General features: G+C 45.2%; 1 protein-coding gene across 1 annotated transcript in view; it reads left to right on the top strand.

Annotated features, from left to right (window-relative positions):
• The window catches only part of PTPRJ (protein tyrosine phosphatase receptor type J), a 187,628-nt gene extending 172,577 nt beyond the window's left edge, over nt 1-15,051 (top strand). The window contains exons 22-25 of the mRNA XM_032165926.2: nt 3,433-3,552; nt 6,877-7,037; nt 7,792-7,927; nt 10,926-15,051. Coding sequence (XP_032021817.2) covers nt 3,433-3,552; nt 6,877-7,037; nt 7,792-7,927; nt 10,926-11,084 — 576 coding nt within the window. The 3' untranslated portion in view covers nt 11,085-15,051. The remainder of the gene's footprint in view (nt 1-3,432; nt 3,553-6,876; nt 7,038-7,791; nt 7,928-10,925) is intronic.
• Nucleotides 15,052-26,218: the final 11,167 nt, after the last annotated feature.

The following is a 26,218-nucleotide window of genomic DNA, read 5'->3' as shown; positions in this document are numbered from 1 at the left end:
ACTGTGCTGCCCAGGCTGGTCTCAAACTCCTGACCTCAAGTGATCCTGCTTCCTTGGCCTCCCAAAGTATTGGGATTACAGGTGTGAGCCATCACACCTGGCCTGGAACTCTTTCTCTAAGCAAAATCTCAGACTTATCCCTGGATAAACCTCAGCAGCCTCCTCTCTCCTGTAACGTCTGAAATCCCTCTGCTGCTTCCACCAAAGATAAGATTTTTTTTTTTTTTTTTTTTTTAGATGGAGTCTCATTCTGTCACCAGGCTGGAGTGCCGTGGTGTGATCTTGGCTTTTGCAACCTCCGACTCCCTGGTTCAAGCGATTCTCCTGCCTCAGCCTCCTGAGTAGCTGGGATTACAGGCGGGCGCCACCATGCCCAGCTACTTTTTGCATTTTTAGTAGAGACAGGGTTTCACTACGTTGGCCAGGATGGTCTCAATCTCCTGATCTTGTGATCCACCTGCCTTGGCCTCCCAAAGTGCTGGGATTGCAGATGTGAGCCACTGTCCCCGGCCAATATTTTCTATAGTAATAAAATTCTGTATTTCCGTAAATTGACGCGAAGGGAACTGAAAAACACATGCTAATCTAAAAAATGCTGTGCCTTAGGAATGGGACTTAATGTTGCCTTAGGAGTTGTTTTTAAGTGTAGGTTCATTGCTTGAGGAATAGGAGGCAATTCCTTAAGCCAGTGGATCTCAAACTTCAGCATTCATCAGCATCACCAGGAGGGCGGTTCTGCCCTCAGAGTTTCTAATTCGGAATTGCGTTTCTGCCAGTTCCCGGGTGATCCTGCTGCTGTGGCGCCAGGGCGCACACTTGGAGTGGTACTGTCCCCCGGGATAGTGGGAGCCCATCAGGCATCATTTCTTTTAATGTTCTTTAATTCACGATAAGCTAGCAGATGTTTATCCAGCCCCTGGTATATGTAAGGTCCTGTGCTAGGGGCTGAGGATGGAGGAGGGAAGGATAACAGAGCAGTAAGAGATGACGCCGATAGAAATAAAAGCGTTTTTTAAATGAATGCTGATAGGCCGGGTGCAGTGGCTCACAGCTGTAATCCCAGCATTCTAGGAGGCCATGGTGGGCAGACCACCTGAGTTCAGGAGTTTGAGACCAGCGTGGCCAACGTGGCGAAACCCGTCTCTACTAAAAACACAAAAATTAGCCAGGCGTGGTGGTGCGTGCCTGTAATCCCAGCTACTTGGGAGGCTGAGGCAGGAGGATGGCTTGAACCCAGGAGGCAGAGGTTGTAGTGAGCCAAGATTGCACCACTGCACTCCAGCCTGGGCAACAGAGCAAGACTCTGTCTCAAAACAAAACAAAACAAAAAAAGAAGAATGCAAATAAACTTTTTAATCCTGTTGAGCCCAGGGCCTTATACATAAAACATTCTTATCAATCTATCTGTTAGACAAACAAAAATGACGTAATTACATTAATGGAGAACATGAAGATGAATTTAAATGGTCCCTTGTTCATCTATAACCAAGATTGAAGTGAGTCTTACTGACCCTGGGTGAATGGGGAAGGAGGTGTATTTTCTGCACTAGATTCTCCATATATGTTATTTCTTTCCTGTAACAACCCTGTGAGGTCTTATGGTTTCATAGATGGGGGAACTGAGGCTTGGAGAGTTTAAGAACTTGCCCACAAGGTCACAACAAAAATACACCTGGTAAGAGGCTGAGCTGGGAATCAACCCCATGTCAGTGTGTATCCAGATCCTGGGCTCTTTCTTTGGAACCTGGGTCTTTAAAGCAATACAGATCCCACAGCCAGAGTCAATCTCTGGAGGTAGAATCCAGGCATCTCTTTTTAAACAAAATAAGGCCAGGCACAGAGGCTCAGGCCTGTAATCTCAGCACTTTGGGAGGCCGAGGTGGGAGGATCACTTGAGGCCAGGAGTTCAAGAACAGCCTGGGCAATGTAGTGAGACCCCCATCTCTAAAAAAATACAAAATAGCTGGGTGTGGTGGCAGGTCTCTGTAGTCCAAGCTCCTTTGGAAGCTGAGGTGGGAGGATCACTTGAGCCTGAGAGGTTGAGGCTACAGTGAGCCATGATCGTGCCACTGTACCCCAGCTTGTATGACAGAGTGAGACTGTCTCAAACAAACACACAAACAAAAAACAAAAAACCCAAAACAACTCAAACTTCTCAGGTGAGTCAGATAATCAATTAGCTTTGAAAACTACCAGCAGTAGAGCACACCTTAGAATACTGTGTGTGCGTGTGTGTGTGTCTGCATGTGTGTGTGTCTGCATGTGTGTGTCTGCATGTATGTCTGCATGTGTGTGTCTGCATGTATGTGTCTGCATGTGTGTGTCTGCATGTGTGTGTCTGCATGTGTGTCTGTGTGTCTGCGTGTGTGTCTGCATGTGTGTGTGCGTGTGTGTGCGTGTGTCTGCGTGTGTGTCCGCATGTGTGTCTGCATGTGTGTGTCTGCATGTGTGTGTGCGTGTCTGTGCATGTGTGTGTGTCTGCATGTGTGTGTGCGCGTGTGTGCGTGTGTGCATGTGTGTCTGCGTGTGTGTGTGTCTGCGTGTGTGTGTGTGCGTGTGTCTGCATGTGTGTGCGTGTGTGTCTGCGTGTGTGTGTGCGTGTGTGTCTGCGTGTGTGTGTGCGTGTGTGTGTCTGCATGTGTGTGTGCGTGTGTGCGTGTGTAGTCATTTGCCAAATGCGGATTCAGATATTCTTGGAGAGCAGGTGTTTCCTGGTTATTTCTGCTCACATCTGCCCACCAACTTTATAGAAATCAAAGACCCCAGAATGATTTAATTTGATTTTCTTTATTGGTGTGTGTATTTGTATTGCAACCGATGTATATCTGAAAGCCTTGGGAAAAAGTCCTCATTTCTTCCAGCTGTCCGGGGTTATGGGAGAAGATGAGGTCAGCGAACAGTTGTGGCTACTCCAGGGGCAAAGGGAGCTGGATGGGGACTGTGTCCTGGGTCAAGGGACAGCTGCTGCTCTGCTCTAAATCAATTTTCACGCTGAAAGCAGGGCCTAGTGTAGGCAGATCTGATTTTTAAAGAGAAAATAAGTCTGGATTTTTATGAGGAATTTTAAGAGTTGGCAAGAATTGTAAATTAAAAAAAGAAAAAACAAACAATTCCAGCAGGTGCTGTGGTGTGCCCATAGACCCAGCTACTTGGGAGGCTGAGGCATGAGGATTGCTTGAGTGCAGGAATTGGAGGCGGTAGTGTGCTGTGATCTCATTTATGAATAGCCACTGCACTCCAGCCTGGGCAGCATAGTGAGACCCCGCCTCTAAAAAATAAAATAAAACAATTCGAAGGGTCAAACAAAGCCCAACTGGAAGGTCTGATTCCATCTCTGATGCCAGTTTTCAATAGCTAGTCTCCCTTGTGAGGTTTTAGTGATGGCAGATGGCATGATCCGAGTCTTCTTACAAAAATGCAATTTTGTTCCAGACCAAATGTGAGGAGTATTGGCCCTCCCAGCAGGCTCAGGGCTACGGAGACATAACTGTGGCAATGACGTCAGAAATTGTTCTTCCAGAATGGACCATCAGAGATTTCACAGTGAAAAACGTAAGAAGTCAGGATCAATTGAACTCATGTAATTACCATATGCTAATTTGGGGGTGATATGTTTTAGGTTGGTATTAACTAATATGTTTTCCTATGCAGTGAGAAACGTTTTGCTTCTTTCCTTTCAGAACAGAACAATCCATATGCGTGTATACTCCAAGGCAATCCCTTGACTTTTCTGGGAAATGTACTTTCTTGGGAATATCCTAAGTTATTCCTGAATAAAATGAATCTTAAGAGCATGGCTCTGCATCAGGAACTCTTTCCTTTCTTTCCATTTCCAGGTGACTTGCTCATCGATTTTACAGAACAAACTGTAGCCTTTTGGATTATTTGGTTAGAAATACGGCATCAGGAACGGCCACTTGCTGTTAGGAGTAATTGATAACAGTTACATTAATAGGATTCCGGGGCATATGCACATGGCCCCCCTTCCCCTCAAAATGTACAAAAGCAAATCCAATTAAATCGTGCAGGCGTTCTAAGAAGTCAAGTTTATGTGCCTTTTTTCTTTTTCAAGGATGCTTTGAGAATAGAGGCAGTGCCATGAAGCAGCATTGGTATCTGTTGATGGGTGTGTGCATTGGCATAACTCTTTGCTGTTTATATCACAGGCCTAAAAATGTCTATTCTCTTTGGTTTGCTGGCTTGAAGTCTGATACTATCCTAAGGAAATAATCTGAAATGCTACCAAAGGCTTATTTAGAAAGACGAGTCTCAGCATTATTTATAACAGAGGAAAACTTTGGAAACCACGCAGATGTGGTTTTGTAGCTTGTGTAGAATGGATAACTTAACTATGACTCGTCTGCTTATAATACCATTATTCAGCTGTTAGAAATGATGGGCCAGGTGCGGTGGTTCATACCTGTGAGGCCGAGGTGGGAGGATCGCTTGAGCTCAGGTTTGAGACCAGCTTGGGCAACATGCTGAAACTCCGTCTCTACAAAAACAAAACAAAACAAAACCCAAAAATCAGCCAGGTGTGCTGGCATACACCTGTAGTCCCAGCTACTTGGAAGGCTGAGGTAGAAGGATGGCTTGAGCCTAGGAGGTCGAGGCTGCAGTGAGCCGAGATTGTGCCACTGCACTCCAGCCTGGGTGACAAAGCAAGACCCGGTCTCAAAAAAAAAAAAAAAAAGATAAGGGATGGGTAGACTATATAATTACCATGGGGACATGGTAGGATGTAATGTAAGAGAAACATTCTAGGAGATGAAAACGTATGCATGTTATGAATAGTGCATAAAAGGAAAGCCGGGCAGTAGATTCACTGCAGTTGAATCTTGGATCTTTTGGGTGGGTTTTGGGGTTGATGGGTTAGGGTCTAGTTTATGAGATTATCCTTGAAGATTCTATCAGTCATGGATAAAGTATAGTATATTAAGTAGTAATTCTTTACTAATTGCTGTGTCTCAAAGGGTCTGGCCTCGATATTTCAGTTCCTGCTCTGGAGATGCCATCAAAGCTGTTACCATGATCTGGCCACCAAAATAATGCAGCTCACAGTGGTAGAAAAATCTCATGCTTCTTTCTTTTTTTTTTTTTTTTTGAGATGGAGTCTCTCTCTGTCGTCCAGGCTGGAGTGCAGTAGCACAATCTTGGCTCGCTGCAACCTCCGCCTCCTGGGTCCAAGCGATTCTCCTGCCTCAGCCTCCTGAGTAGCTGGAACTACAGGCACCTGCCACCATGCCCAGCTAATTTTTTTTGTATTTTTAATAGAGATGGGATGTCACCATATTGGCCAGGCTGGTCTTGAACACCTGACGTTGTGATCCGCCTGCTCAGCCTCCGAAAGTGTTAGGATTACAGGCGCGAGTCACTGTGCCCAGCCTGACATGCTTATTTCTATAGATTTTGCTCATTTGAACCGACTGGCTTCTCCTTGGTTGCCTCCACTGCTTGGGGCTTACCTTGTGGAGGGGAATTTAGGGTGGAGTTGTCCACATCATTTTTAAAAATTGCTATTACTATGATTATTATTTATTGTTAAACTCCAGACTTTATTCAGATTTCATGTTTTTCCACTAAAGTCTTCTTTTGTTCCAGGCTCTGATCCAGGACACCACATGGCATTTAGTACCATGTTATTTTTTAATTATACAAAATGCATGAATACATTTTCCTTTAGAAAATTGAGAAATTACAAACAGAGCTAAAGATTTCCTTTGACTACCTCCCCTAACCTGAGCCCCTTTGCCCCTCCACGAAGATAATACTAAGTATAACCGTCCTCACTTCTCCCTCTTCCTCTCCCCTCTCCCTCCCTTTTTCTTCCTCTTCCCCCACCTCCATCTCTTACAGCTGGTTTCTGTCTTTGGATCAGTACTTCTGGTTAAATTTGTGAATGCTAACTTTATCTGTCATGAGGTCTTCTAGCACCTCTCCCCTCACTCTGTCTTTTTTTCCTGCTGTTTTCCAAATTTTGAATACTGCACATTCATTGTTCTTATCATGAATGTACATTTGAAACAATGAGTGTCAAAGGCCAGCTGTCATAAAGGAGATGGAAATGCCTGCAGTGCGGATATAGGTCTCATGGGTACGGTCATTCCATGGTCATTCCCTGGTATGGGCATAACGAGTACAGCTGACTCCTGTCAGGGACAGGACTCGCCCCAGCTGGGGTGGCTTCTGGCGCGCTTCAAGGTATATTCTTTGGTATGAGGTAGGGAGCCAGTCCGTGTAATAATGAGCTCTGTTGTCTTTCAGATGTTGAAATGGATGGTTTTTTGGGGGAAGTCTTTTGTCAGCTCTCTCCAATTCTAAATATTTGCATGGTGCTTGCTAGTGGCCTGTCACTTTATTCGCTTCTCTAGGGGACATAGTGAATTATGAGGCCATTCTTGCCCAGAAGGCACTGATTATCATGGTGTATCTGAGTAAATTATTTTTGGTTTTATTGTCAGTGACATTCTCAGGGGGGCTCGGGGATGGGGCTCATGCAGCTCTAAGGAGGTGCAGGTGTAAGAATGTGAGTTCATTATTGATAGGCAGCTGTGGCAGGAAGGGAAGGCTCTGAATGCAGAATTGGAGGAGGGGGGACTTCTGTTGCATCTGAAATCAGTGTTGGGGAAATGACTTCACTTCTGTGAATCTCTGCTGCCTCATCGTTAAAGGGGGATAATCAACTCTCCTTGGGCATATTGTGAGGGTTTGATGAGCAAGCACTTTATCAGCTGCTGTGCAAATGTAAAGTTTAATTTTTAGTCATTACAACTCCAACTCCCGGTTAGTACTCAGGCTCTGCTTGATTTCCCCTGCCTTTTTGATGTTGTTAGGCAGCCTTTCTCTCTGGATCTAAATCATTTTCTGGGCTTTTAGATCCAGACAAGTGAGAGTCACCCTCTGAGACAGTTCCATTTCACCTCCTGGCCAGACCACGGTGTTCCCGACACCACTGACCTGCTCATCAACTTCCGGTACCTCGTTCGTGACTACATGAAGCAGAGTCCTCCCGAATCGCCGATTCTGGTGCATTGCAGGTACGCAGATGGCACGTCACGTGTGACAGATTTCAAATGTCATTATATATTTATGAGCACTTTACAAGAGCAAAGCCTAAGAGGGAATGTAAGAGGCATTTACGAATTCAGGGAAGGTTTGGATAAGGAACCCTGGACTTACTCCCTAAGCCCTGAGCTTCCAAAACAGGGGTTGGCAAACTGTAACCCATGGATCAAATCTGGTCAGCTGCTGTTTTTGTAAATAACATTTTCTAGGAACACAGCATGCCCATTTATTTATATATTGTTTATGGTTGCTTTTCTGCTACAGTGGCAGAAAGAGACCATATGGTTTGCAAAGCTTAAGATGTTAACTATCTGGCCTTTTACTGAAAAAGTTTGCCAACCCCTAACAATAAGAAGTTAGCTTTGAAGCTAAAGGAATTAATTTAGGACAGAAGACAGGAGGGGCTCTGTTGCCACTGTTGCCCAGTGGGGGAAAATGGATGAAATGTGCCATCCTGGGTTATGGTGGCAACTTGAATGGGACTGAGATTGAAGAAGCTTGAGCAAAGGTTATACGTGTGGCATCTGACTCAAATGCGAGTTTGGGACTTAGGCCCCAGTCCCGAGCTAGTGCTGTCTGACTTGCTGAGGCTTCAACTGAGCAAATGTGCACTGATCCTGCGCGTTGCCCTCAAAGTGTGACAGTGAAGGAAAGCAAGATGTATGTACAAAGAGGCTTGCAGTCGAGGGAACCCACTGTAATAGTCTTATTTCCCTTTTCTCTCAGTGCCGGGGTCGGAAGGACGGGCACGTTCATTGCCATTGATCGTCTCATCTACCAGATAGAGAATGAGAACACCGTGGACGTGTATGGGATTGTGTATGACCTTCGAATGCACAGGCCTTTAATGGTGCAGACAGAGGTGAGGCCAAGATCTGTATTTGACATTCCACCCTTCCCCTCCATTTTTTTTTGTTTCTTTTTTTTTGAGACGGAGTCTTGCTCTGTTGCCCAGGCTGGAGAGCAGTGGCATGATCTTGGCTCACTGCAACCTCTGCCTCCTGGGTTCAAGCGATTCTCCTGCCTCTGCCTCCCAAGTAGCTGGGATTACAGGCACACACACCATGCCCAGCTAATTTTTGTATTTTTAGTAGACGGCGTTTCTCCGTGTTGGCCAAGCTGGTCTCAAACTCCTGACCTCAAGTGATCTGCCTGCCTCAGCGTCCTGAAGTGCTGGGATTACAGGCGTGAGCCACTGTGCCTGGCCCTTCCCCTCCATTTTTAAAAGGTTGCATTGTGTCATGCACTTGTGTTAAAATATGTCACCCTTCCAGATCTTTCCAGCTCTTGGCTGTGAACTAACACTGGATTTCTTTGCAGACTCTAAGCTGACTTGGAATTAAATTACCCAATACAAGTGACATAGTAGTACTGATGTCAGTAAGGGAACTACTACTGAGATAGTGTCAGGATTCTTTACCTTGCTGCCTCTGACTCATTAAATAATCTTAGGACATCTTTGAACTTTGGCTTCCAGGTTTTAAACTCATAAAACTGGTATTTTCCACTCTTTGTTTCTAAGAAGGTCTGACCATCTTTAAAGTAAGCTAATGAAACAAACTTATCAAACATTAATGATGTGACCTATCCTAATGTCGCTTAAATGTTAATACAGCAATTTATCCTCACCCAGACGTGTACATTTTAAAGACTATCAATTATCATAGCTACAGAAGGGTGGCTGACCAGCGGAGAAAAGGAACGCTTAATATCTATGGTATAGTTTCTGTACTACTGTTGGATTTGGTTTTACCCGAAATGTTACTGAGAAGAAGTGTTTTTGAGGCATGTTTTCAACAGAACATATTGCAAAGTTGCTTTCCTCAAAGGGGTGAATGTTCCTTGACCAGGATGAGAGCAGAATATTAATTTTGTATCAGGCTATCGTCCTGTACCGATGTAGAACTCTATGAATATGTGCTGTGTTTTGGAGTCTAGCAGGGAATGTTCTAGATGCCTGGGTACATTGTGTGCTCTGGGGTGAGCTTGGGGGTTGTTGTGGAAAGAGTGAAATTCACCTCCTGTGTTGGTCAAAAGAGATTTTCTTTTTTCTGCTATGAGTATATAAAGTAGTATTTCTCAATCTTTTATCCTTTTTTTGAGAAACATAGAACTCTTATCCCTGCTACTAGAGTCTAATCTCTTTTTTATATTTTGAAAACAATACTTATCCATATGAAAGCATTTGACAATATATTTTTCTGTCTTTTTTTTTTTTTTTTTTTTGAGACAGAGTCTTGCTCTGTCACCAGGGTGGATTGCAGTGGTGTGATCTCGGCTCACTGCAACCTCTGCCTCTTGGGTTCAAGTGATTCCCCTGCCTCAGCCTCCCGAGTAGCTGGGACTACAGGTGTGGGCCACCATGCCCAGCTAATTTTTTTGTGTGTTTTAGTAGAGACAGGGTTTCACCATGTTGGCCAGGATGGTCTCGATCTCCTGACCTCATGATCCGCCCGCCTCGGCCTCCCAAAGTGCTGGGATTACAGGTGTGAGCCACCGCGCCCGGCCTCAATGTATTTTTCTCTTACTCTTCCTTCCCCAGTCCTGCTTCCTGGAGGTAGCCAATGTTTATAGTTTGGTGTACATCTTTTTTTCCTGTGGTGTACATCTTTATAAGGCTCTTTATGTACATCTGTAAACACACACACACACACACACACACACACACAGTTTTAAAATTGGATCCTATGGAGTCTCGCTCTGTTGCCCAGGCTGGAGTGCAGTGGTGCCATCTCAGCTCACTGAAACCTCAACCTCCTGGGTTCCAGCGATTCTCCTGCCTCAGCCTCCTGAGTAGCTGGGATTACAGGCGTGCACCACCACGGCCAGCAAATTTTTTTTTTTTTTTTTTTTTTGAGACGGAGTCTCACTCTTTCACCCAGGCTGGAGTGCAGTGGCGCGATCTCGGCTCACTGCAAGCTCCGCCTCCCGGGTTCACGCCATTCTCCTGCCTCAGCCTCTCCGAGTAGCTGGGACTACAGGCGCCCGCCACCACGCCCGGCTAATTTTTTGTATTTTTAGTAGAGACGGGGTTTCACCGTGGTCTCGATCTCCTGACCTCGTGATCCGCCCGCCTCGGCCTCCCAAAGTGCTGGGATTACAAGCGTGAGCCACCGCGCCCGGCCTTCGGCCAGCAAATTTTTGTATTTTTAGTAGAGACGGGGTTTCACCATGTTGGCCAGGCTGATCTCGAACTCCTAACCTGAGCCGATCTACCTGCCTTGGCCTCCCGAAGTGCTGGGATTACAGACATGAGCCGCCGCGCCCGGCCAGATCCTGTTTTATATATGTTGCTTCTCTGTGGTTTTTTTTCTCCTCTTATAATATCATGGGTACTTTTCTGTGTCAGCTTATACCCTCGTTTCCTCTTTTTTTCATCGCTACCCACAGATTCTGATGTACCTGCCTGAAGGATAGTCCTCATCCAGCTCCACCTGATCATCTCCTTTTAACCTCGCTCCCTGGTTGAGCGTTACAGTTGCTTCTTACTCTGCACAGTCTCACTGGCCAAGGCAATCTTGTTGGACATTTGATTGTTCCAATGTGTGTGTGCGTTCTTTCCTCTACACTTCCTCCTTCCTTTGCCCTTCCCCGAGACTGTGGCATTTTTCCTTGGGGAGGGAAGGTGTGGAGTGTGCTCTTCTGGTGGAGAATCATTGATGAAGGTCATCTTGCTTCTGTGATTTCAGATTTCACTGCAACGTCGTTACCTCTTGAAACACGTTCGCTTGAACTGTTTGCTGTTGGGTGGATGGGGTTTGGGAGTTGGGCTGGGGAATGACCTGGTTGAAAATAATTTTGGGTGCTAATTTCTGGGACCCATGTTCATTTTCTGTCTCTCTCTTTCCTTTTTCTATCAGGACCAGTATGTTTTCCTCAATCAGTGTGTTTTGGATATTGTCAGATCCCAGAAAGACTCAAAAGTAGATCTTATCTACCAGAACACAACTGCAATGACAATCTATGAAAACCTTGCGCCTGTGACCACGTTTGGAAAGACCAATGGTTACATTGCCTAATTCCAAAGGAAAAACCTTTCTGGAGTGAACCAGACCATCGCACCCACAGCGAAGGCACATGCCCCGATGTCGACATGTTTTTATATGTCTAATATCTTAATTCTTTGTTCTGTTTTGTGAGAACTAATTTTGAGGGCATGAAGCTGCACATGACAGATGACAAATTGGGGCTGTTGGGGGCTGTGGATGGATGGGGAGCAAATCACCTGCATTCCTGATGACCAATGGGATGAGGTCACTTTTTTTTTCCCCCTTGAGGATTGTGGAAAACCAGGAAAAGGGAGCTATGATTTTTTTTTCCAAAACAATTTCTTTTTTAAAAAAGACTATTTTATATGATTCACATGCTAAAGCCAGGATTGTGTTGGGTTGAATATATTTTAAGTATCAGAGGTCTATTTTTACCTACTGTGTCTTGGAATCTAGCTGATGGAATATACCTAATTGTGGATGATGATTGCGCAGGGAGGGGTACGTGGCACCTCTTCCAAATGGGTTTTCTATTTGAACATGTGCCTTTTCTGAATTATGCTTCCACAGGCAAAACTTAGTAGAGATCTATATTTTTGTACTGAATCTCATAATTGGAATATACGGAATATTTAAACAGTAACTTAGCATCAGAGGTTTGCCTCCTCAGTAACATTTCTGTTCTCATTTGATCAGGGGAGGCCTCTTTGCCCCAACCCCGCTTCCCCTGCCCCCTGTACATTTGTGCTCCATTTTTTTCTTCCTTTTTCCCTCCCAGTTTTCTCCAAAGACTCTTCTGTTGGCAACATTTTCAGCCCATTGGTTGGGTGAGAATGGCGACTCAAGTATCACCTTGAGAATTTCTGTGGGTGGGAATGGGAGAAGCAGAGGAATCCTACAGTGACAGAAATCCTTTTCTTGTCCCTGTATTATCCTTTTCCTCATGTCTGTATTTGGTATGAAGGATTATTTAAAGGTGCAATATGTGACTTAGTGATTCATGATGTTCTAGGTTTTTAGTAACGTTTTACTCAGGTTGGCATTTTATGTGTCTGTGTGTGTGTGTGTGTGTTCAGAAGCGTGGCAATCTGTGAACACTTCAGCGTGAATTCAGTGTCAGATTAATCCCTCCTTCCCCAAAGTCCACTGGCTTTCGTCTCTCTCTGCCGTGACACATATCGGAATCTACTGTGTATATATATATATATACTAAGCTCTCAAAAACAGTCATTCCTATGAATTGAGGTGTACAAAGTTTGAATTTGTATCAAAGATGTAATTATTATTTTTAAAACCTCTTTTCACTATACTGCTGCTGTAATTACTTTGATTTTTAAAATGTAGATTAATTTTTTTTTCTTTTGCTTCAGGTGTGTATCCACCAAGAATTTCAAATTTATGTGGATTTATTTTATTGGTACCTAATCTGTAAACTTCTTAAGGCATTAACATGAAAAGATTTTTTTCTTCTTTTTATTTTATATTGTGGCTCAGGTTATATTTTGAAGATGTTTTGAGTTTATCCTCCAATAGGCAATGAAGTTGACAAGGTTTTATGAAGGAATAACCAAGTCCCTGGAGTCCTGTGGCTGTTTCCACAGTAATGCGTCCTGCTGTAAACAGGACAGGTGTGTCCTGTTGAGAATGGGAGTGGGCTCTTCCAGCCTCCTGGTCCCTCCTGACTCTGCCATGCCCCTCACCTCACTGGCACTTTGATAACTGACTGGATATGTCAATGGGTCTTTCAGGGTTCTAAAGGGTGAACCACACTTTTAAAGCCCCGGCTGTGGTTCGGAGGGTTAGTGCTGTATGCCTTTTATTTCCCTTTCCCTTTGAGGTACTGAAAGGATGAAAAGGTGGTGTCATGTTTTGGGGAGAATCTTACTTCTCAAATGGAAATTGCACTTTTTGCTGAATCCTTTGCATTTTTTTGGTAGTAAGCAGTTCATTGAGTATCAGGTCCTCAAAGGAATGAGTTGGCCTGGCTAGGGTGGGCCCTCTTGACCTAACTTCAGAGGGGGCCTTGGCTCAGTAGGTGTGAATCAGGGAAGCCACGCTGTCCTCGGGGTGCTGTATGAAGCTGGGTGTGGGCAGATTCCTCCCACACCTTCACACTGGCCTGCCTCCAACTCCTACAGATCTCCGAGCGGTCGCTACTTCATTCATAGGTCCCTGTTCAGGCAGCAGTTCCGTGGGCTGTGGCCCTCTCCCCTCCAATGTGTCCGAAACCATCACAGAGAAGTCAGAGGAAGGGACTTGTTGCTAAAAAATCCTTTAAAAGATTAAATCCTTTAAAAGATTAAAGCAACATAATTGTAAACGTATTGTATAAAAATGAAAAACACAGGAGCCCTCTTCCCTTCCGCCTGGTGTGGGCTTGGGAAATGGGCAAGCGGCCCCAGCAACCGTGGGAGGAACTCTTGCGCCGAGCGGTCTGGGATTCCAAATGGGCAGGTCACACGAAGGTCACGATGCTTCCCTGCATCCTGAAAAGGGCTGGGGACAGGGCCAGTGGGGGTGGTAAGGGTATTTATAGCACAGTGCTTGGAAAGGGAAGATTAATGTGTAAATATAAGGGACACACAGGCTGGGGGATGGTCAGAGGCAAGAGGAGGGTGCCTCTGAGCTTCTTCAACCCCTCCCAGGAACAGTGAGCTCAAATTGGAAGAGTCCAGTGGAATCGGGGGTGGTGCGAGTGCCCCTGCTCAGTCCTTGACAGTGGCAGCTGGGATGGGTGTGGGTGTCAACGGAAGGGCCGGCTGGTTTTGGGGACTTGGGCTGTTGATGGCGTCTCCCAGGAACAACGACTTTTTGCCTCCAAAGTCGGATCTAGTGATGATCGGCACCAGCAGGAAATGACATTTGGTGTCTGCCTACTGCGGCCACACTGTGACCTCCAGCCAGGCTTCCGCCTCATTGACTCCACTGGATTTGTGCTCTGTTGAGTCAGAGGCTCCCGGGGGTTGGGGATGGAGGGGCCAGGGTCAGCTATGCAGCTGATCACGTGTGTTTTTCATTTGGGATGAAAAAGCCTGGTTCTCTTGAAATGCTTGATTGTACTTATGGAGCTGAACAAGTCTTGGTGACTGTTGTTGATTTGCCTCAAAAGTCTTAAGTTCTGGGTTTTCAGACTACTGTGTAGCAGCTGTGTGTTTAACATACTGTAGCTTTTTCTCCCTTGGGGGCACGTATGAATAGGATGTGTTGATGTGGACTCTAAACTGTAATTTTCTTGTAACTATTTTGGAATGATGCATATTTCTAATGTTTGTTATACTTGTACAGAGTATTGCTGTTGGTTGCTTTTTTTTTTTTAAGGAAAAAATGGCCTGAAAACATTTTTTTAAAGACTTACAAATACCAAATATAAAAAAATGTCAGTGCATTATGCCTTTGCTTCTTTCTTTCTTCTTCTTCTTTTTTCCTTCTTACAGTGTACCGAGCAGTTTACTGGCACCGTTAACAAAAACACATTTCTCTTTGGGATTTCTGGATTGTTTTAGTTTTCTAGGGCTGTTGTAACAAGTACCACCAACTGGTGGTTTAAACAACAGAGATTTACCTCCTACAATTTTGGTGGCTGAAATCCAGGTGTGGGCAGGGTTGGTTTCCTGTGAGGCCTTTTTTTTTTTTTTTTGGTCTGTTTTTGAGACAGAGTCTCATTCTGTTGCTCAGAGTGGAGTGCAGAGGCATGATCTCGGCTCACTGCAACCTCCGCCTCCTGGGTTCAAGCGATTCTCCTGCCCCAGCCTCCGGGGCCTCTCTTCTTGGCTTGCAGATGGCTGTCTTCTCCCCGTGCCTCCACATGGTCTTCCCTCTGCTTGTCTGTGTCCTAATCTTTTTTTTTTTTGAGAAGGAGTCTTGTTCTGTCGCCCAGGCTGGAGTGCGGTGGCACGATCTCGGCTCACTGCAACCTCTGCTTCTCGGGCTCAAGCGATTCTCCTGCCTCAACCTCCCGAGTAGTTGGGACTACAGGTGCCTGCCACCACACCCAGCTAATTTTTTTGTATTTTTAATAGAGACGGGGTTTCACCATGTTGGTCAGGCTGGTGTCGAACTCCTGACCTCGTGATCCACCCGCCTTGTCCTCCCAAAGTGCTGGGATTACAGGCGTGAGCCACCGCTCCCGGCTAATCTCCTTATAAGGACACGAGTCATACTGGATCAGGGCCCACGCTATTGACCTAATTTTACCTTAATTACCTCTTCAAAGACACTCTCTTCAAATGTAGTCAAATTCTGTTTTGCTAGGGGTTAGAACTTGACCATATAAGTTTTGGAGGGGACCCAGTTCAGTCCATAACACATATTCAGGGCAATTTAGTGAAGAGGAGGCTTGGAAGAAGTGGCTGTGTGTCTTAAGATTGTGTGTGTTCCCAGAAGGTTGGAGGTATGAGTCTGCAGGTGGATGGATACCCAGCTGGTGGGGGGTGTATTATGATATAGTTAGCTCTCCTGGGCTTTCTGCTTAGGGACAGCGCTTGGGCTGTGGATAAAGTATCCATCATCTTCCTGTTTTGATTCAGGCCAAAGTTGTCCCAGAACTTTTCTGCCCATAGTGTTGGTTTAGAGGAGGCAGGGAGACACTGTATTGCTGACCTGTTATCTGCATACTAAAAAAAACCCAAACTAGGCCACCCTGCAAAATAGCACAGCTAGCACTTAGTTTGACAAAAACTACCTTACCCAGGTATAGCCTAGGAATTGAGATATTGTGGGAAAGAAAAACCAAATGATCACCTGTGGTCTTATAAAGTGTAAAGCTTAAGTGAGAAAACAAATTCATAGAACTATAAGCAGAGAACAATCCCAATAAGAATTAAATAAGTGCATAGAAGAAAAGAAACAGAACTCTAATATAATAGTGGGATTAGGAGTGGATTTTATTTTTATTTTCACTTGTTTATAGTTTCTAATTTCTCCCAATGAATATGGAGTACTTAAGAGTAACTAGTTTAAAACTTTTAGCGCTTTTCCCTCCTTGCCTCAAAAAAATGAAGCTACAGTATAGTTTAAAATTTACTAGTCAAGTTACAGATTTCTTTTTTTTTTTTTTTTTTTTTGAGACAGAGTCTGGCTCTGTCGCCCAGGCTGGAGTGCAGTGGCACGATCTTGGCTCACTGCAAGCTCCGCCTCCCGAGTTCACGCCATTCTCCTGCCTCAGTCTCCCTAGTAGCTGGGACTACAGGCACCCGCCACCATGCCTGGCTAATTTTTTTGTATTTTTAGTAGAGATGAGGTTTCACCGTGTTAGCCAGAATGGTCTCGATCTCCTGACCTGGTGATCCGCCCTCCTCGGCCTCCCAAAGTGCTGGGATTACAGGCGTGAGCCACGGCGCCCGGCCAAGCTTCCAAGTTCTGGTAGCCATCCCATCCCTTCGGGGGTCTCACAGCTCTATTTGGGGCTGAACGTGGCAGATCTCTGGGGCCTCCAACATGAGAGCTGGGCTTTCCCTTCCTGCAGGCAGGTGAAGCCTCCTGACCCAGAAGGGGAGTAGTGGGCCCCTGTTGGGGCCAGCAGTTTTGGATGATGCCACTGGAAGGCGGCAGAGAACTGGGCTGCGGAAGCGATCCTTGGCTGGGCTGTGGCAGGGCAGTGGAGCACACAGGATTGGAAAAGGAACGAGGAGGTCCATAACGGAAGGCTAAAAACCAACAACAGGGCGAAGGACGCGCCCTTGCCAGCAGCTGGCAGCTTTCCGTATAATTTGTTACATAATATGTTCATGGTAAAAAAATTTAGGAAAAGAAGGAAAATAAATCCTATGTTGTCACCATTCAACAAGATGTCCTCCAATAATCCTCCTGCCTGGCATTCGCACTTTTGTGTAGCCCCTCCTCCACTGTAGCAGGTTGGTCTGTGTGACTGGTAGATTGCAGAGAGGTGATGGCATCCCACTTCTGAGATAAAACTGTGCAGTTTCTCTCTCGCTGTCTCTCTCCCTCCAGCCCCCCTCTCACGCCGCTCTCTCCAAAACCAGCTGGCATGTTCTGAGCAGCCTTGAGAGAGGCCCACGTGATGGGCTGCGTCTGAACCTCCTGCCAACAGCTACACGAGTGGGCCTGGAAGCAGATTCTCAGGTCAGCCTTTGGATGACAGTAGCCCTGGCCCACAGCTTGACTGCAGCCTCCTGGGAGACCCCAAGCCAGAACCTACCCAGACTCCCTGACTTACAGAAAGCATCTGAGGTGATAAATGTTTACTGTTGCAAATGGCTCCGTTTTGGGATAATTTGTTACACAGCAAGAGACAATTAATATAGGCTAATACATCCCACCACATAGGTAATACCACTCTTAACATTTTACTGTAAATAATTCTGTAACCTTTAGAATTCTCACAAACACACCACACACACACACCACACACACACCCCCATATGGGCACACATGCATACATCTTCATCTTCATGTATTTGCTTTCATCTTTTTGCAAAACTGGAATCAAACATGTTCATATTTCTTTTTAAGATTAACATACTTCGAGTAATATTTCTAGTGAAGCGTGATACAGACAGAAAAATGCACTAATCATAGGTTGGCAGTTTGAAGAATTTTCCAAAAATGAACACACCCATATAACCAGCACCCAAATTAAAAAAGTATATACAACCAGCATGCCATAAGCCACCTTGGTGCCCCCTTTCAGCCACACCCTGGCAAAGCTAACCACTGTCCTGGCTGCTAACCTTTTAAGTTGGTTCTGTGCTCAATTTTTTGAAACTTGCTTCTTTTTTAAAATTAAAAATTTTTGTTTTTAGAGACGAGGTCTCACTCTGTCATGCAGGCTGCAGTGCAGTGGCACCATAATGGCTCACTGTAGCCTCAGACTCCTGGACTCAAGTGATCCTCTCACCTCAGCCTCCTGAGTAGCTGGGACTACAGGTGTGTGCCACCACACCTGGCTAATGAAACTTGCTTTTTTTTTTTTTTTTATTGAGATGGAGTTTCGCTCTAGTCACCCAGGCGGAGTGCGATGGTGTGATCTTGGCCCACTGCAACCTCTGCCTTCCCGGTTCAAGCAATTCTTCTGTCTCAGCCTCCCAAGTAGCTGGGACTATAGGCATGTGCCATCACGCCTGGCTAATTTTTTTGTATTTTTAGCAGAGACAGCGTTTCACTGTGTTGGCCACGCTGGTCTTGAACTCTTGACCTCAGGTGATCCGCCCACCTCAGCCTCCCAAAGTGTTGGGATTACAGGCCTGAGCCACCGTGCCTGGCTGAAACTTGCTTTTTATACTTGACATATTGTGAACTTTTTCTGTGTTATTAGGTATTCATCCTGTTCACCATTGTAAGAGCTGCATAATATTCCATAGTGTGGACACATACCACTCTTGAGTTAACTACTCTTTTATTGATTGCCATTAGATTATTTCTGATTTTACTCTCCTGTGAATAAGGATATGGCATCTATCACAGTAACCAGATCTTTGCAGACATCACAATTAATTTCTTAGTAAACTTTTCTATAAAATTAATGAATCAAAATATATATATAAAGGTAAGGCTTTAGGCTGGTCATGGTGGCTGAAGCCTGTAATTCCAGGACTTTGGGAGGCCAAGGCAGGTAGATTGCCTGAGCTCAGGAGTTTGAGACCAGCCTGGGCAACATGGCAAAACGTCATCTCTACCAAAAAATGCAGAAAATTAGCCAGGTGTGGTGGCACATGCCTGTTGTCCCAGTTGCTTGGGAGGCTGAAGTGGGGGGATCACTTGAACCCGGGAGGCGGGCTGTGCCAAGATTGTGTCACTGCACTCCAACTTGGGTGACAGAGTGAGATCCCATCTCAAAAAAAAAAAAAAAAAAGGTAACTCTTAGAAGAAATTCTAAATTTTTCTCTAGATAGCAATTTACACTCTTGTTATAGTGTGCGAGAATGCCTGTTTCTTTACAGCTTCATCCACAATGAACATTATAATAATGAACGCCCCGCCCCGCCACTTCTTGTAACTGAATAGGCAAATGGAAAAGAAGCAAACTGTGCTAGGCCTTTCTTGGATTGGTGTGAAGAAACACCACCTGAGACTGTTTAATTGATAAAGAAAAGGGTTTAGTTTGGCTCATGGCTCTGCAGGCTGTACAGGAAGCGTGGTGCTGGCATCTGCTTCTAGTGAGGGCCTCAGGAAGCTACAATCACGGAGGAGGGTGACCGGGAGCCAGCATGTCACATGGCAAGGGCAGGAGCAAGAAAGAGAGGGTGACAGATGGGGGGACGTGTCACACACTATTAACTAGATCTTGCGTGAACTCGGAGGGAAGACTCACTCATCACCAAGGGGATGCTTCTGAGCCATTCACAAGGGATTCGTCCCTATGATCAGAGCACTTCCCACCACGTCCCATCTCCAACGCTGGGAATTATATTTCTTCCTTTTTTTTTTTTTTTCTTTGAGGCAGAGTCTCCCTCTTTTGCCCAGCCTGGAGTGCTGTGGCGCAATCTCGGCTCATCACAACCTCCGCCTCCTGGGTCCAAGCGATTCTCCTGCCTCAGCCTCCTGAGTAGCTGGGATTACAGGCTCCCACTACCATGCCCAGCTAATTTTTGTATTTTTAGTAGAGACGGGGTTTCACTGTGTTGGCCGGGCTGGCCTCAAACTCCCGACCTCAAGTGATCTGCACATCTTGGCCTCTCAAAGTGCTGTGATTACAGGTGTGAGCCACCATGCCTGGGAGGAATTACATTTCAACGTGAGGTTTGGAGGGGACAAACATCCAAACAATATCACAAACTCAAAACCTCTGGGAGCCTTTATATGGAGTTGGCAGCACCGGTTTGACTCTCCCGCTTAGTGAGGGCCACACATCCAGGATCTAAGGAATTCTGTCCTGTGTTTCCACAGCTGCAGTCTTGGGTGTGAGACCAGGTGTCATGTCATGAGACCGATTGTGTTATGTCAAAATTGCATGCTCAGATGTCATGGTTGTGTCTTGGACAACCTGATCCAGATCAGCCTTGACAGGCCCTGATCCTGCGGCCTTGGCAGTGTGAGGGTCCTTCTGAGGCACTTCGTGTTCCCTGACATGGGCCGTAGACTCCCTAGATGGGAAGAATCTGTGAAGGCCCTTTCAGCAAATCCGTTGGTCCCATCCACTCCACCTGGCCTGGAGGCTTGCTTACTTCCAGAACCTTTAGAGGGAGGGAGATGGCATGGCTCTTTCTTGGAAAGTCTGGAAGGCCACCATGGGCAAGAGGGGCAGACACATGCCTCATGTGGCCTCACAGGTCAGTCTAGGACCTGTGACAGTGACAGGGAGACAGGTTTGGCTCAACACAAGGAAGGGCCTTTTGAGGAGCAAACTCCCCTGAGGGGTCAGCCCTCTCATGGGAGCAGCTCAGGGGAGAAGGCTCAGCCTTGGCTTCGGGAAGTCCTCTTTCCTGGAACGTGACTGATGACTTTATATCTGCCTCTGCTCTACCTCCTGGTGTAATGTTGTTGGTCCTGGGGGCAATGAGATGGAAAGAAGGCATCAGAGAACAAGACGGATCTGCCCTTTGCATTTGCTTCTGATGGGGAGGGGATCATCTCAGTCACTTCATGGTAACCAGCTGAAGCAGGAGGGTACCTGGGGTGGTGGATGGGACATGGCTGTGTCCCAACCACCAGCCTGCCTCCACTACATCCTGCTCAGAATCCACCCTCCAGCCATAATAAACCACTTACACATGATTTCTATACACATGAGATTGTTGGATATAAAATGCTCCAGGAATAAATGCTCGGTGCCACGAAGTAAAACCAGCACTCAGGCAAAAGTTTAATTCTCCCAGCAAGGCAATTTACTTCTGTAGAAGGGTGTCAGTTGCATCAATCAAAATCACAAGAGCACAGAGAACAAAGGAGACCAGGCAGTTTTTATCTTTAACACAGTCCCTATCTCTGTGTCACTCCCCCATGGGCTGGGGTCAGACTGCAAAATTTGAGCTGACCCATTTGGCTACTTGTAGATATTTTCCTAAATATAGAAGGGGAGGGGGACGTGAGGTACAGAGGTGGAGCATGTGAGACGTGCAGTTTTGGGGGAACAATGGGTAAAGGTCGCCAAGGGAACAGATTTATTGATTAGAGCTAACGGACATGGGGTAGGCTCTTTATACTAACTGGGGGCAAGGAAGAACAAGAAAGTTGAGTTTGAGAATGAGGGATAAGGAAGTTAACAGGCTAAATCCTTTGAAGAGAAACTCAGAAAGATTTATTGTATCTTACAAGATTATCTTCTTTTTGCCCAAATTCTCGTACCCTTCCCCCTTTCCTTGGCCAAACTCAGCTTTAGGCATTGCTCACTCTAGAAAGCCTGCTCTTACTCCTTTCTATTTGGACTGTGCTACCACAGAATCTCACACAGGACCTTGGGGCCCAGCTGGCTCTCCCGCATAGAGCTGTTGTCAACGTTAAGCGAAAAGATAGTGCCTGGAACATAGTAAGTAATAAGTAAATGTCTGCTACTATTTTTATCATAGCATTTGGAACACAGGATTATAAGTGTGGCTTCACAATTCTGTGGGGCAGGAGCTATTTCTCATTTATCCCTGGATACCCGGAGGCCAGCACACGGCCTGGCATCTGGATACACAATGTGTTTGCTGAGTGCATGCATGCCTAAGTACATGAGTGCATGGATGGAGCAGGCCTTCTCCACCATAGTACAGTTACAGGGTGTCAGGAAGAGCCTTCTACCCAAACACTTGTATTGCATGAAATCCCAACTCCCCTTGGAGGAGGAGGACAAGCTGATGTTCACGGAGTGCCTGCTCTGGGTGGGGCTTGACACTGCCAAGCACTTGACATATATTCTATTAATCCTAGGAGATGAGTTTGCTGAGGATTCCAAAATGTGCCCTGCAGCTCAGGTGAGTACCTGCAGAACAGCACCCCGAATCGTTTAGAGCCGATCTCACCTTGCTGTCAAGCCCCGTCCTGCTGATGGCGAAGGGCTGCGGAAAACATGGACTTGTCAGTTAAAGGTGATTCAGTGTCTTCTGGTTAAAAAGTTTTTTACACAGGAACAGAAAACCAAAGACTGCACATTCTCACTTATAAGTAGGAGCTAAATGATCAGAACACATGGATACATAAAGGGGAACAACGCACGCTGGGGCCTGCTTGAGGGTGGAGGGTAGGAGGAGGGAGAGGATCAGGAAAAATAACTAGTGGATATGAAGCTTAATAGTCACCTGAGTAATGAAATAATCTGTACAACACGCCCCTGTGACACATGTTTACCTGTACAACAAAATTGCACATGGATCTCTGAACTTAAAAGTTAAAAAAGAAAAACAACCAAATTGTTTTTTAGGTTAACTCAGGTTCTCTTTGATAAATGCTCAGTCTTGAAAGTTTTCTCTATCCACTCTCCTCCTTTGATTTTTTTCAATTTTTAAAATTTTTTTGAGATGAGGTCTTGCTGGTCTTGAACTCCTGGGCTCAAGCGATCCTCCCACCTTGGCCTCCTGAGTAGCTAGGATGACAAGCGTTGGCCATCGAGCCGGCTTCCTTTTTTTTTTTTTTTAAGATGGAGGCTAGAGGAGGGGGAAGCCTGTGTCTTCTCATGGCGGTGGGGTGGAAACCCTTCTGGTCTTCAGGCCATCCTGTGGCCTTCACTGGCTCTTGCTGATATGTCTTACCCTGTGTATCTCCAGGCGTTGCCTGTTATTGCTGAATCTGATGGAGATGAAATTGGTCTCCCTCTCCCCTTGGCCATGTTTTTTGCTCCTGGCCATGGACTCTGTCATTACAGAGGATTAATTAATCATTAATTAATGATTCTCCCTAATCCATTATTGAGGACCCTGCTTTAGGCTGCCTCCTAGTCCGGACCTCAGATCTCATGGTCTGTGTGGCTTCAAAGCATCCCTGGGATAGGGTGCATGGGAAGTTCTCGTTCTCTCGCACACGCACACTGCAGCTCTGCTTTCACCCATGCAGCTCTGCTGCTCCTTTGCTGTGCTGGAAGTGGGGGTGAAGTTCATATCTGGATGTTCTCAAAATCTTTTTCGGCCTTATCTGGAATTTCTTCCTGACTTTTTGTTGCCTTGAGTACCAATTCCCCTGCAAGAGGGCGGGATGCTGGCATCTTTGTTGGGGGCCCAGGTGGTGTCCTCAGTGACTCTAGTCTCATCCCTTCTGAATGCCTCTTTCCACTGCACCTTCAGCCAGAGCCTCTTCAGGCCCTCCCTGTTTTATCCTCAGTTTTCTCTCCCCATGGTTAGAATAAAATTGTGTGCTCAGATTCTGAGCTTTCCTCTTAAAAAAATTTTTTTTTTATAAGACAAGGTCTTGCTGTGTTCCCAGGCTGGAGTGCAGTGGTGTGAACATGGCTCACTGCAGCCTTGACCTCCTGGGCTCAGGGCTCAAGCAATCCTCCCACCTCAGCCTCTCCTGGGTACTTGGGACCACAGGTGCACACCACCATGCCTGGCTTTTTCTTTTTTTTTTTTGTAGAGACAGGTTCTCGCCATGTTGCCCATGCTGGTCTCAAATTCCTGGGCTCAAACGATCCTCCTGCCTTGGCCTCCCAAAGTGCTGGGACTACACTTTGAGCCACTGCGCCTGGCCATTCTCTGGATGAGTAAAGACAGTTTTTGGAATTTAGAAATCCCTTTATCCTTCCACTAAACTTGGCTTTCCAGATTATTTTCACATGAGAGGTTCAAAAAGTCTATTTTAACAGCTATAACCAAACTAGAACTTTTTATAGCCAGGGCCTACCCTCCACATAAAATATTAAAATTCTTATAGACCTTTGAGTTTTATACACACACACACACACACACACACACAGATATACATAGATACATAAACACATTTCGAGACAGGGTCTCACTCTGTCACCCAGGCTGGAGTGCAATGGCACAATCTTGGCTCACTGCAGCTTCCGCCTCTTGAGTTCAAGTGATTCTCATGTCTCAGCCTCCCAATCAAGTGATCCTCCCACCTTGGCCTCCCAAAGTGCTGGGATTACAGTGTGAGCCACTGCGCCCAGCCAATATCTGTTGGTTTGATGTGAGGGAAGCAGAAGGAACAAAGCACAGATTGGTTTAGCAAGAAAATGCAACAATCATCAACTTCTGTCAGCCCCTGTGAAGTCCTTATTAAAAAAGTGGAAACAATTAGTGTCTTGTCAAAGCCACATAGCTAGTAAATGGCAAGCCACTGCAAAATCATGCCAAATTGTAAAGACCATCGAGGCTAGGAAGAAACTGCATCAACTAACGAGCAAAATAACCAGCTAACATCATAATGACAGAATCAAATTCACACATAACAATATTAACTTTAAATGTAAATGGACTAAATGCTCCCATTAAAAGACACAGACTGGCAAATCGGATAAAGAGTCAAGACCCATCAGTGTGCTGTATTCAGGAAACCCATCTCACGTGCAGAGACACACATAGGCTCAAAATAAAAGAATGGAAGAAGATCTACCAAGCAAATGGAAAACAAAAACAGGCAGGGGTTGCAATCCTAGTCTCTGATAAAACAGACTTTAAACCAACAAAGATCAAAAAAGACAAAGAAGGCCATTACATAATGGTAAAGGGATCAATTCAACAAGAAGAGCTAACTATCCTAAATATATATGCACCCAACACAGGAGCACCCAGATTCATAAAGCAAGTCCTGAGTGACCTACAAAGAGACTTAGACTCCCACACAACAATAATGGGAGACTTTAACACCCCACTGTCAACATTAGACAGATCAACGAGACAGAAAGTTAACAAGCATACCCAGGAATTGAACTCAGCTCTGCACCAAGCAGACCTAATAGACATCTACAGAACTCTCCACCCCAAATCAACAGAATATACATTCTTCTCAGCACCACACCACACCTATTCCAAAATTGATCACATAGTTGGAAGTAAAGCTGTCCTCAGCAAATATAAAAGGACAGAAATTATAACAAACTGTCTCTCAGACCACAGTGCAATCAAACTAGAACTCAGGGTTAAGAAACTCACTCAAAACTGCTCAACTACATGAAAACTGAACAACCTGCTCCTGAATGATTACTGGGTACATAACAAAATGAAGGCAGAAATAAAGATGTTCTTTGAAACCAACGAGAACAAAGACACAACATACCAGAATCTCTGGGACACATTCAAAGCAGTGTGTAGAGGGAAATTTATAGCACTAAATGCCCACAAGAGAAAGCAGGAAAGATCCAAAATTGACACCCTAACATCACAATGAAAAGAACTAGAGAAGAAAGAGCAAAAACACATTCAAAAGCTAGCAGAAGGCAAGAAATAACTAAGATCGGAGCAGAACTGAAGGAAATAGAGACACAAAAAACCCTTCAAAAAATCAATGAAACCAGGAGCTGGTTTTTTGAAAAGATCAACAAAATTGATAGACCGCTAGCAAGACTAATAAAGAAGAAAAGAGAGAAGAATCAAATAGATGCAATAAAAAATGATAAAGGGGATATCACCACCAATCCCACAGAAATACAAACTACCATCAGAGAATACTACAAACACCTCTACGCAAATAAACTAGAAAATCTAGAAGAAATGGATAAATTCCTCGACACATACACCCTCCCAAGACTCAACCAGGAAGAAGTTGAATCTCTGAATAGACCAATAACAGGCTCTGAAATTGTGGCGATAATCAATAGCTTACCAACCAAAAAGAGTCCAGGACCAGATGGATTCACGGCCAAATTCTACTGGAGGTACAAGGAGGAACTGGTACCATTCCTTCTGAAACTATTTCAATCAATAGAAAAAGAGGGAATCCTCCCTAACTCATTTTATGAGGCCAGCATCATTCTGATACCAAAGCCGGGCAGAGACAAAACCAAAAAAGAGAATTTCAGACCAATATCCTTGATGAACATTGATGCAAAAATCCTCAATAAAATACTGGCAAACTGAATCCAGCAGCACATCAAAAAGCTTATGCACCATTATCAAGTGGGCTTCATCCCTGAGATGCAAGGCTGGTTCAACATATGCAAATCAATAAATGTAATCCAGCATATAAACAGAACCGAAGACAAAAACCACATGATTATCTCAATAGATGCAGAAAAGGCCTTTGACAAACTTCAACAACCCTTCATGCTAAAAACTCTCAATAAATTAGGTATTGATGGGAGGTATCTCAAAATAATAAGAGCCATCTATAACAAACTCACAGCCAAT

This window comes from Hylobates moloch, unplaced genomic scaffold (assembly GCF_009828535.3).
Source record: "Hylobates moloch isolate HMO894 unplaced genomic scaffold, HMol_V3 SCAFFOLD_11, whole genome shotgun sequence".
Taxonomy (NCBI): Eukaryota; Metazoa; Chordata; class Mammalia; order Primates; family Hylobatidae; genus Hylobates; species Hylobates moloch.
Note: the sequence above shows the minus strand (reverse complement) of the source record. Positions and strands in the feature narration are given on the sequence as shown.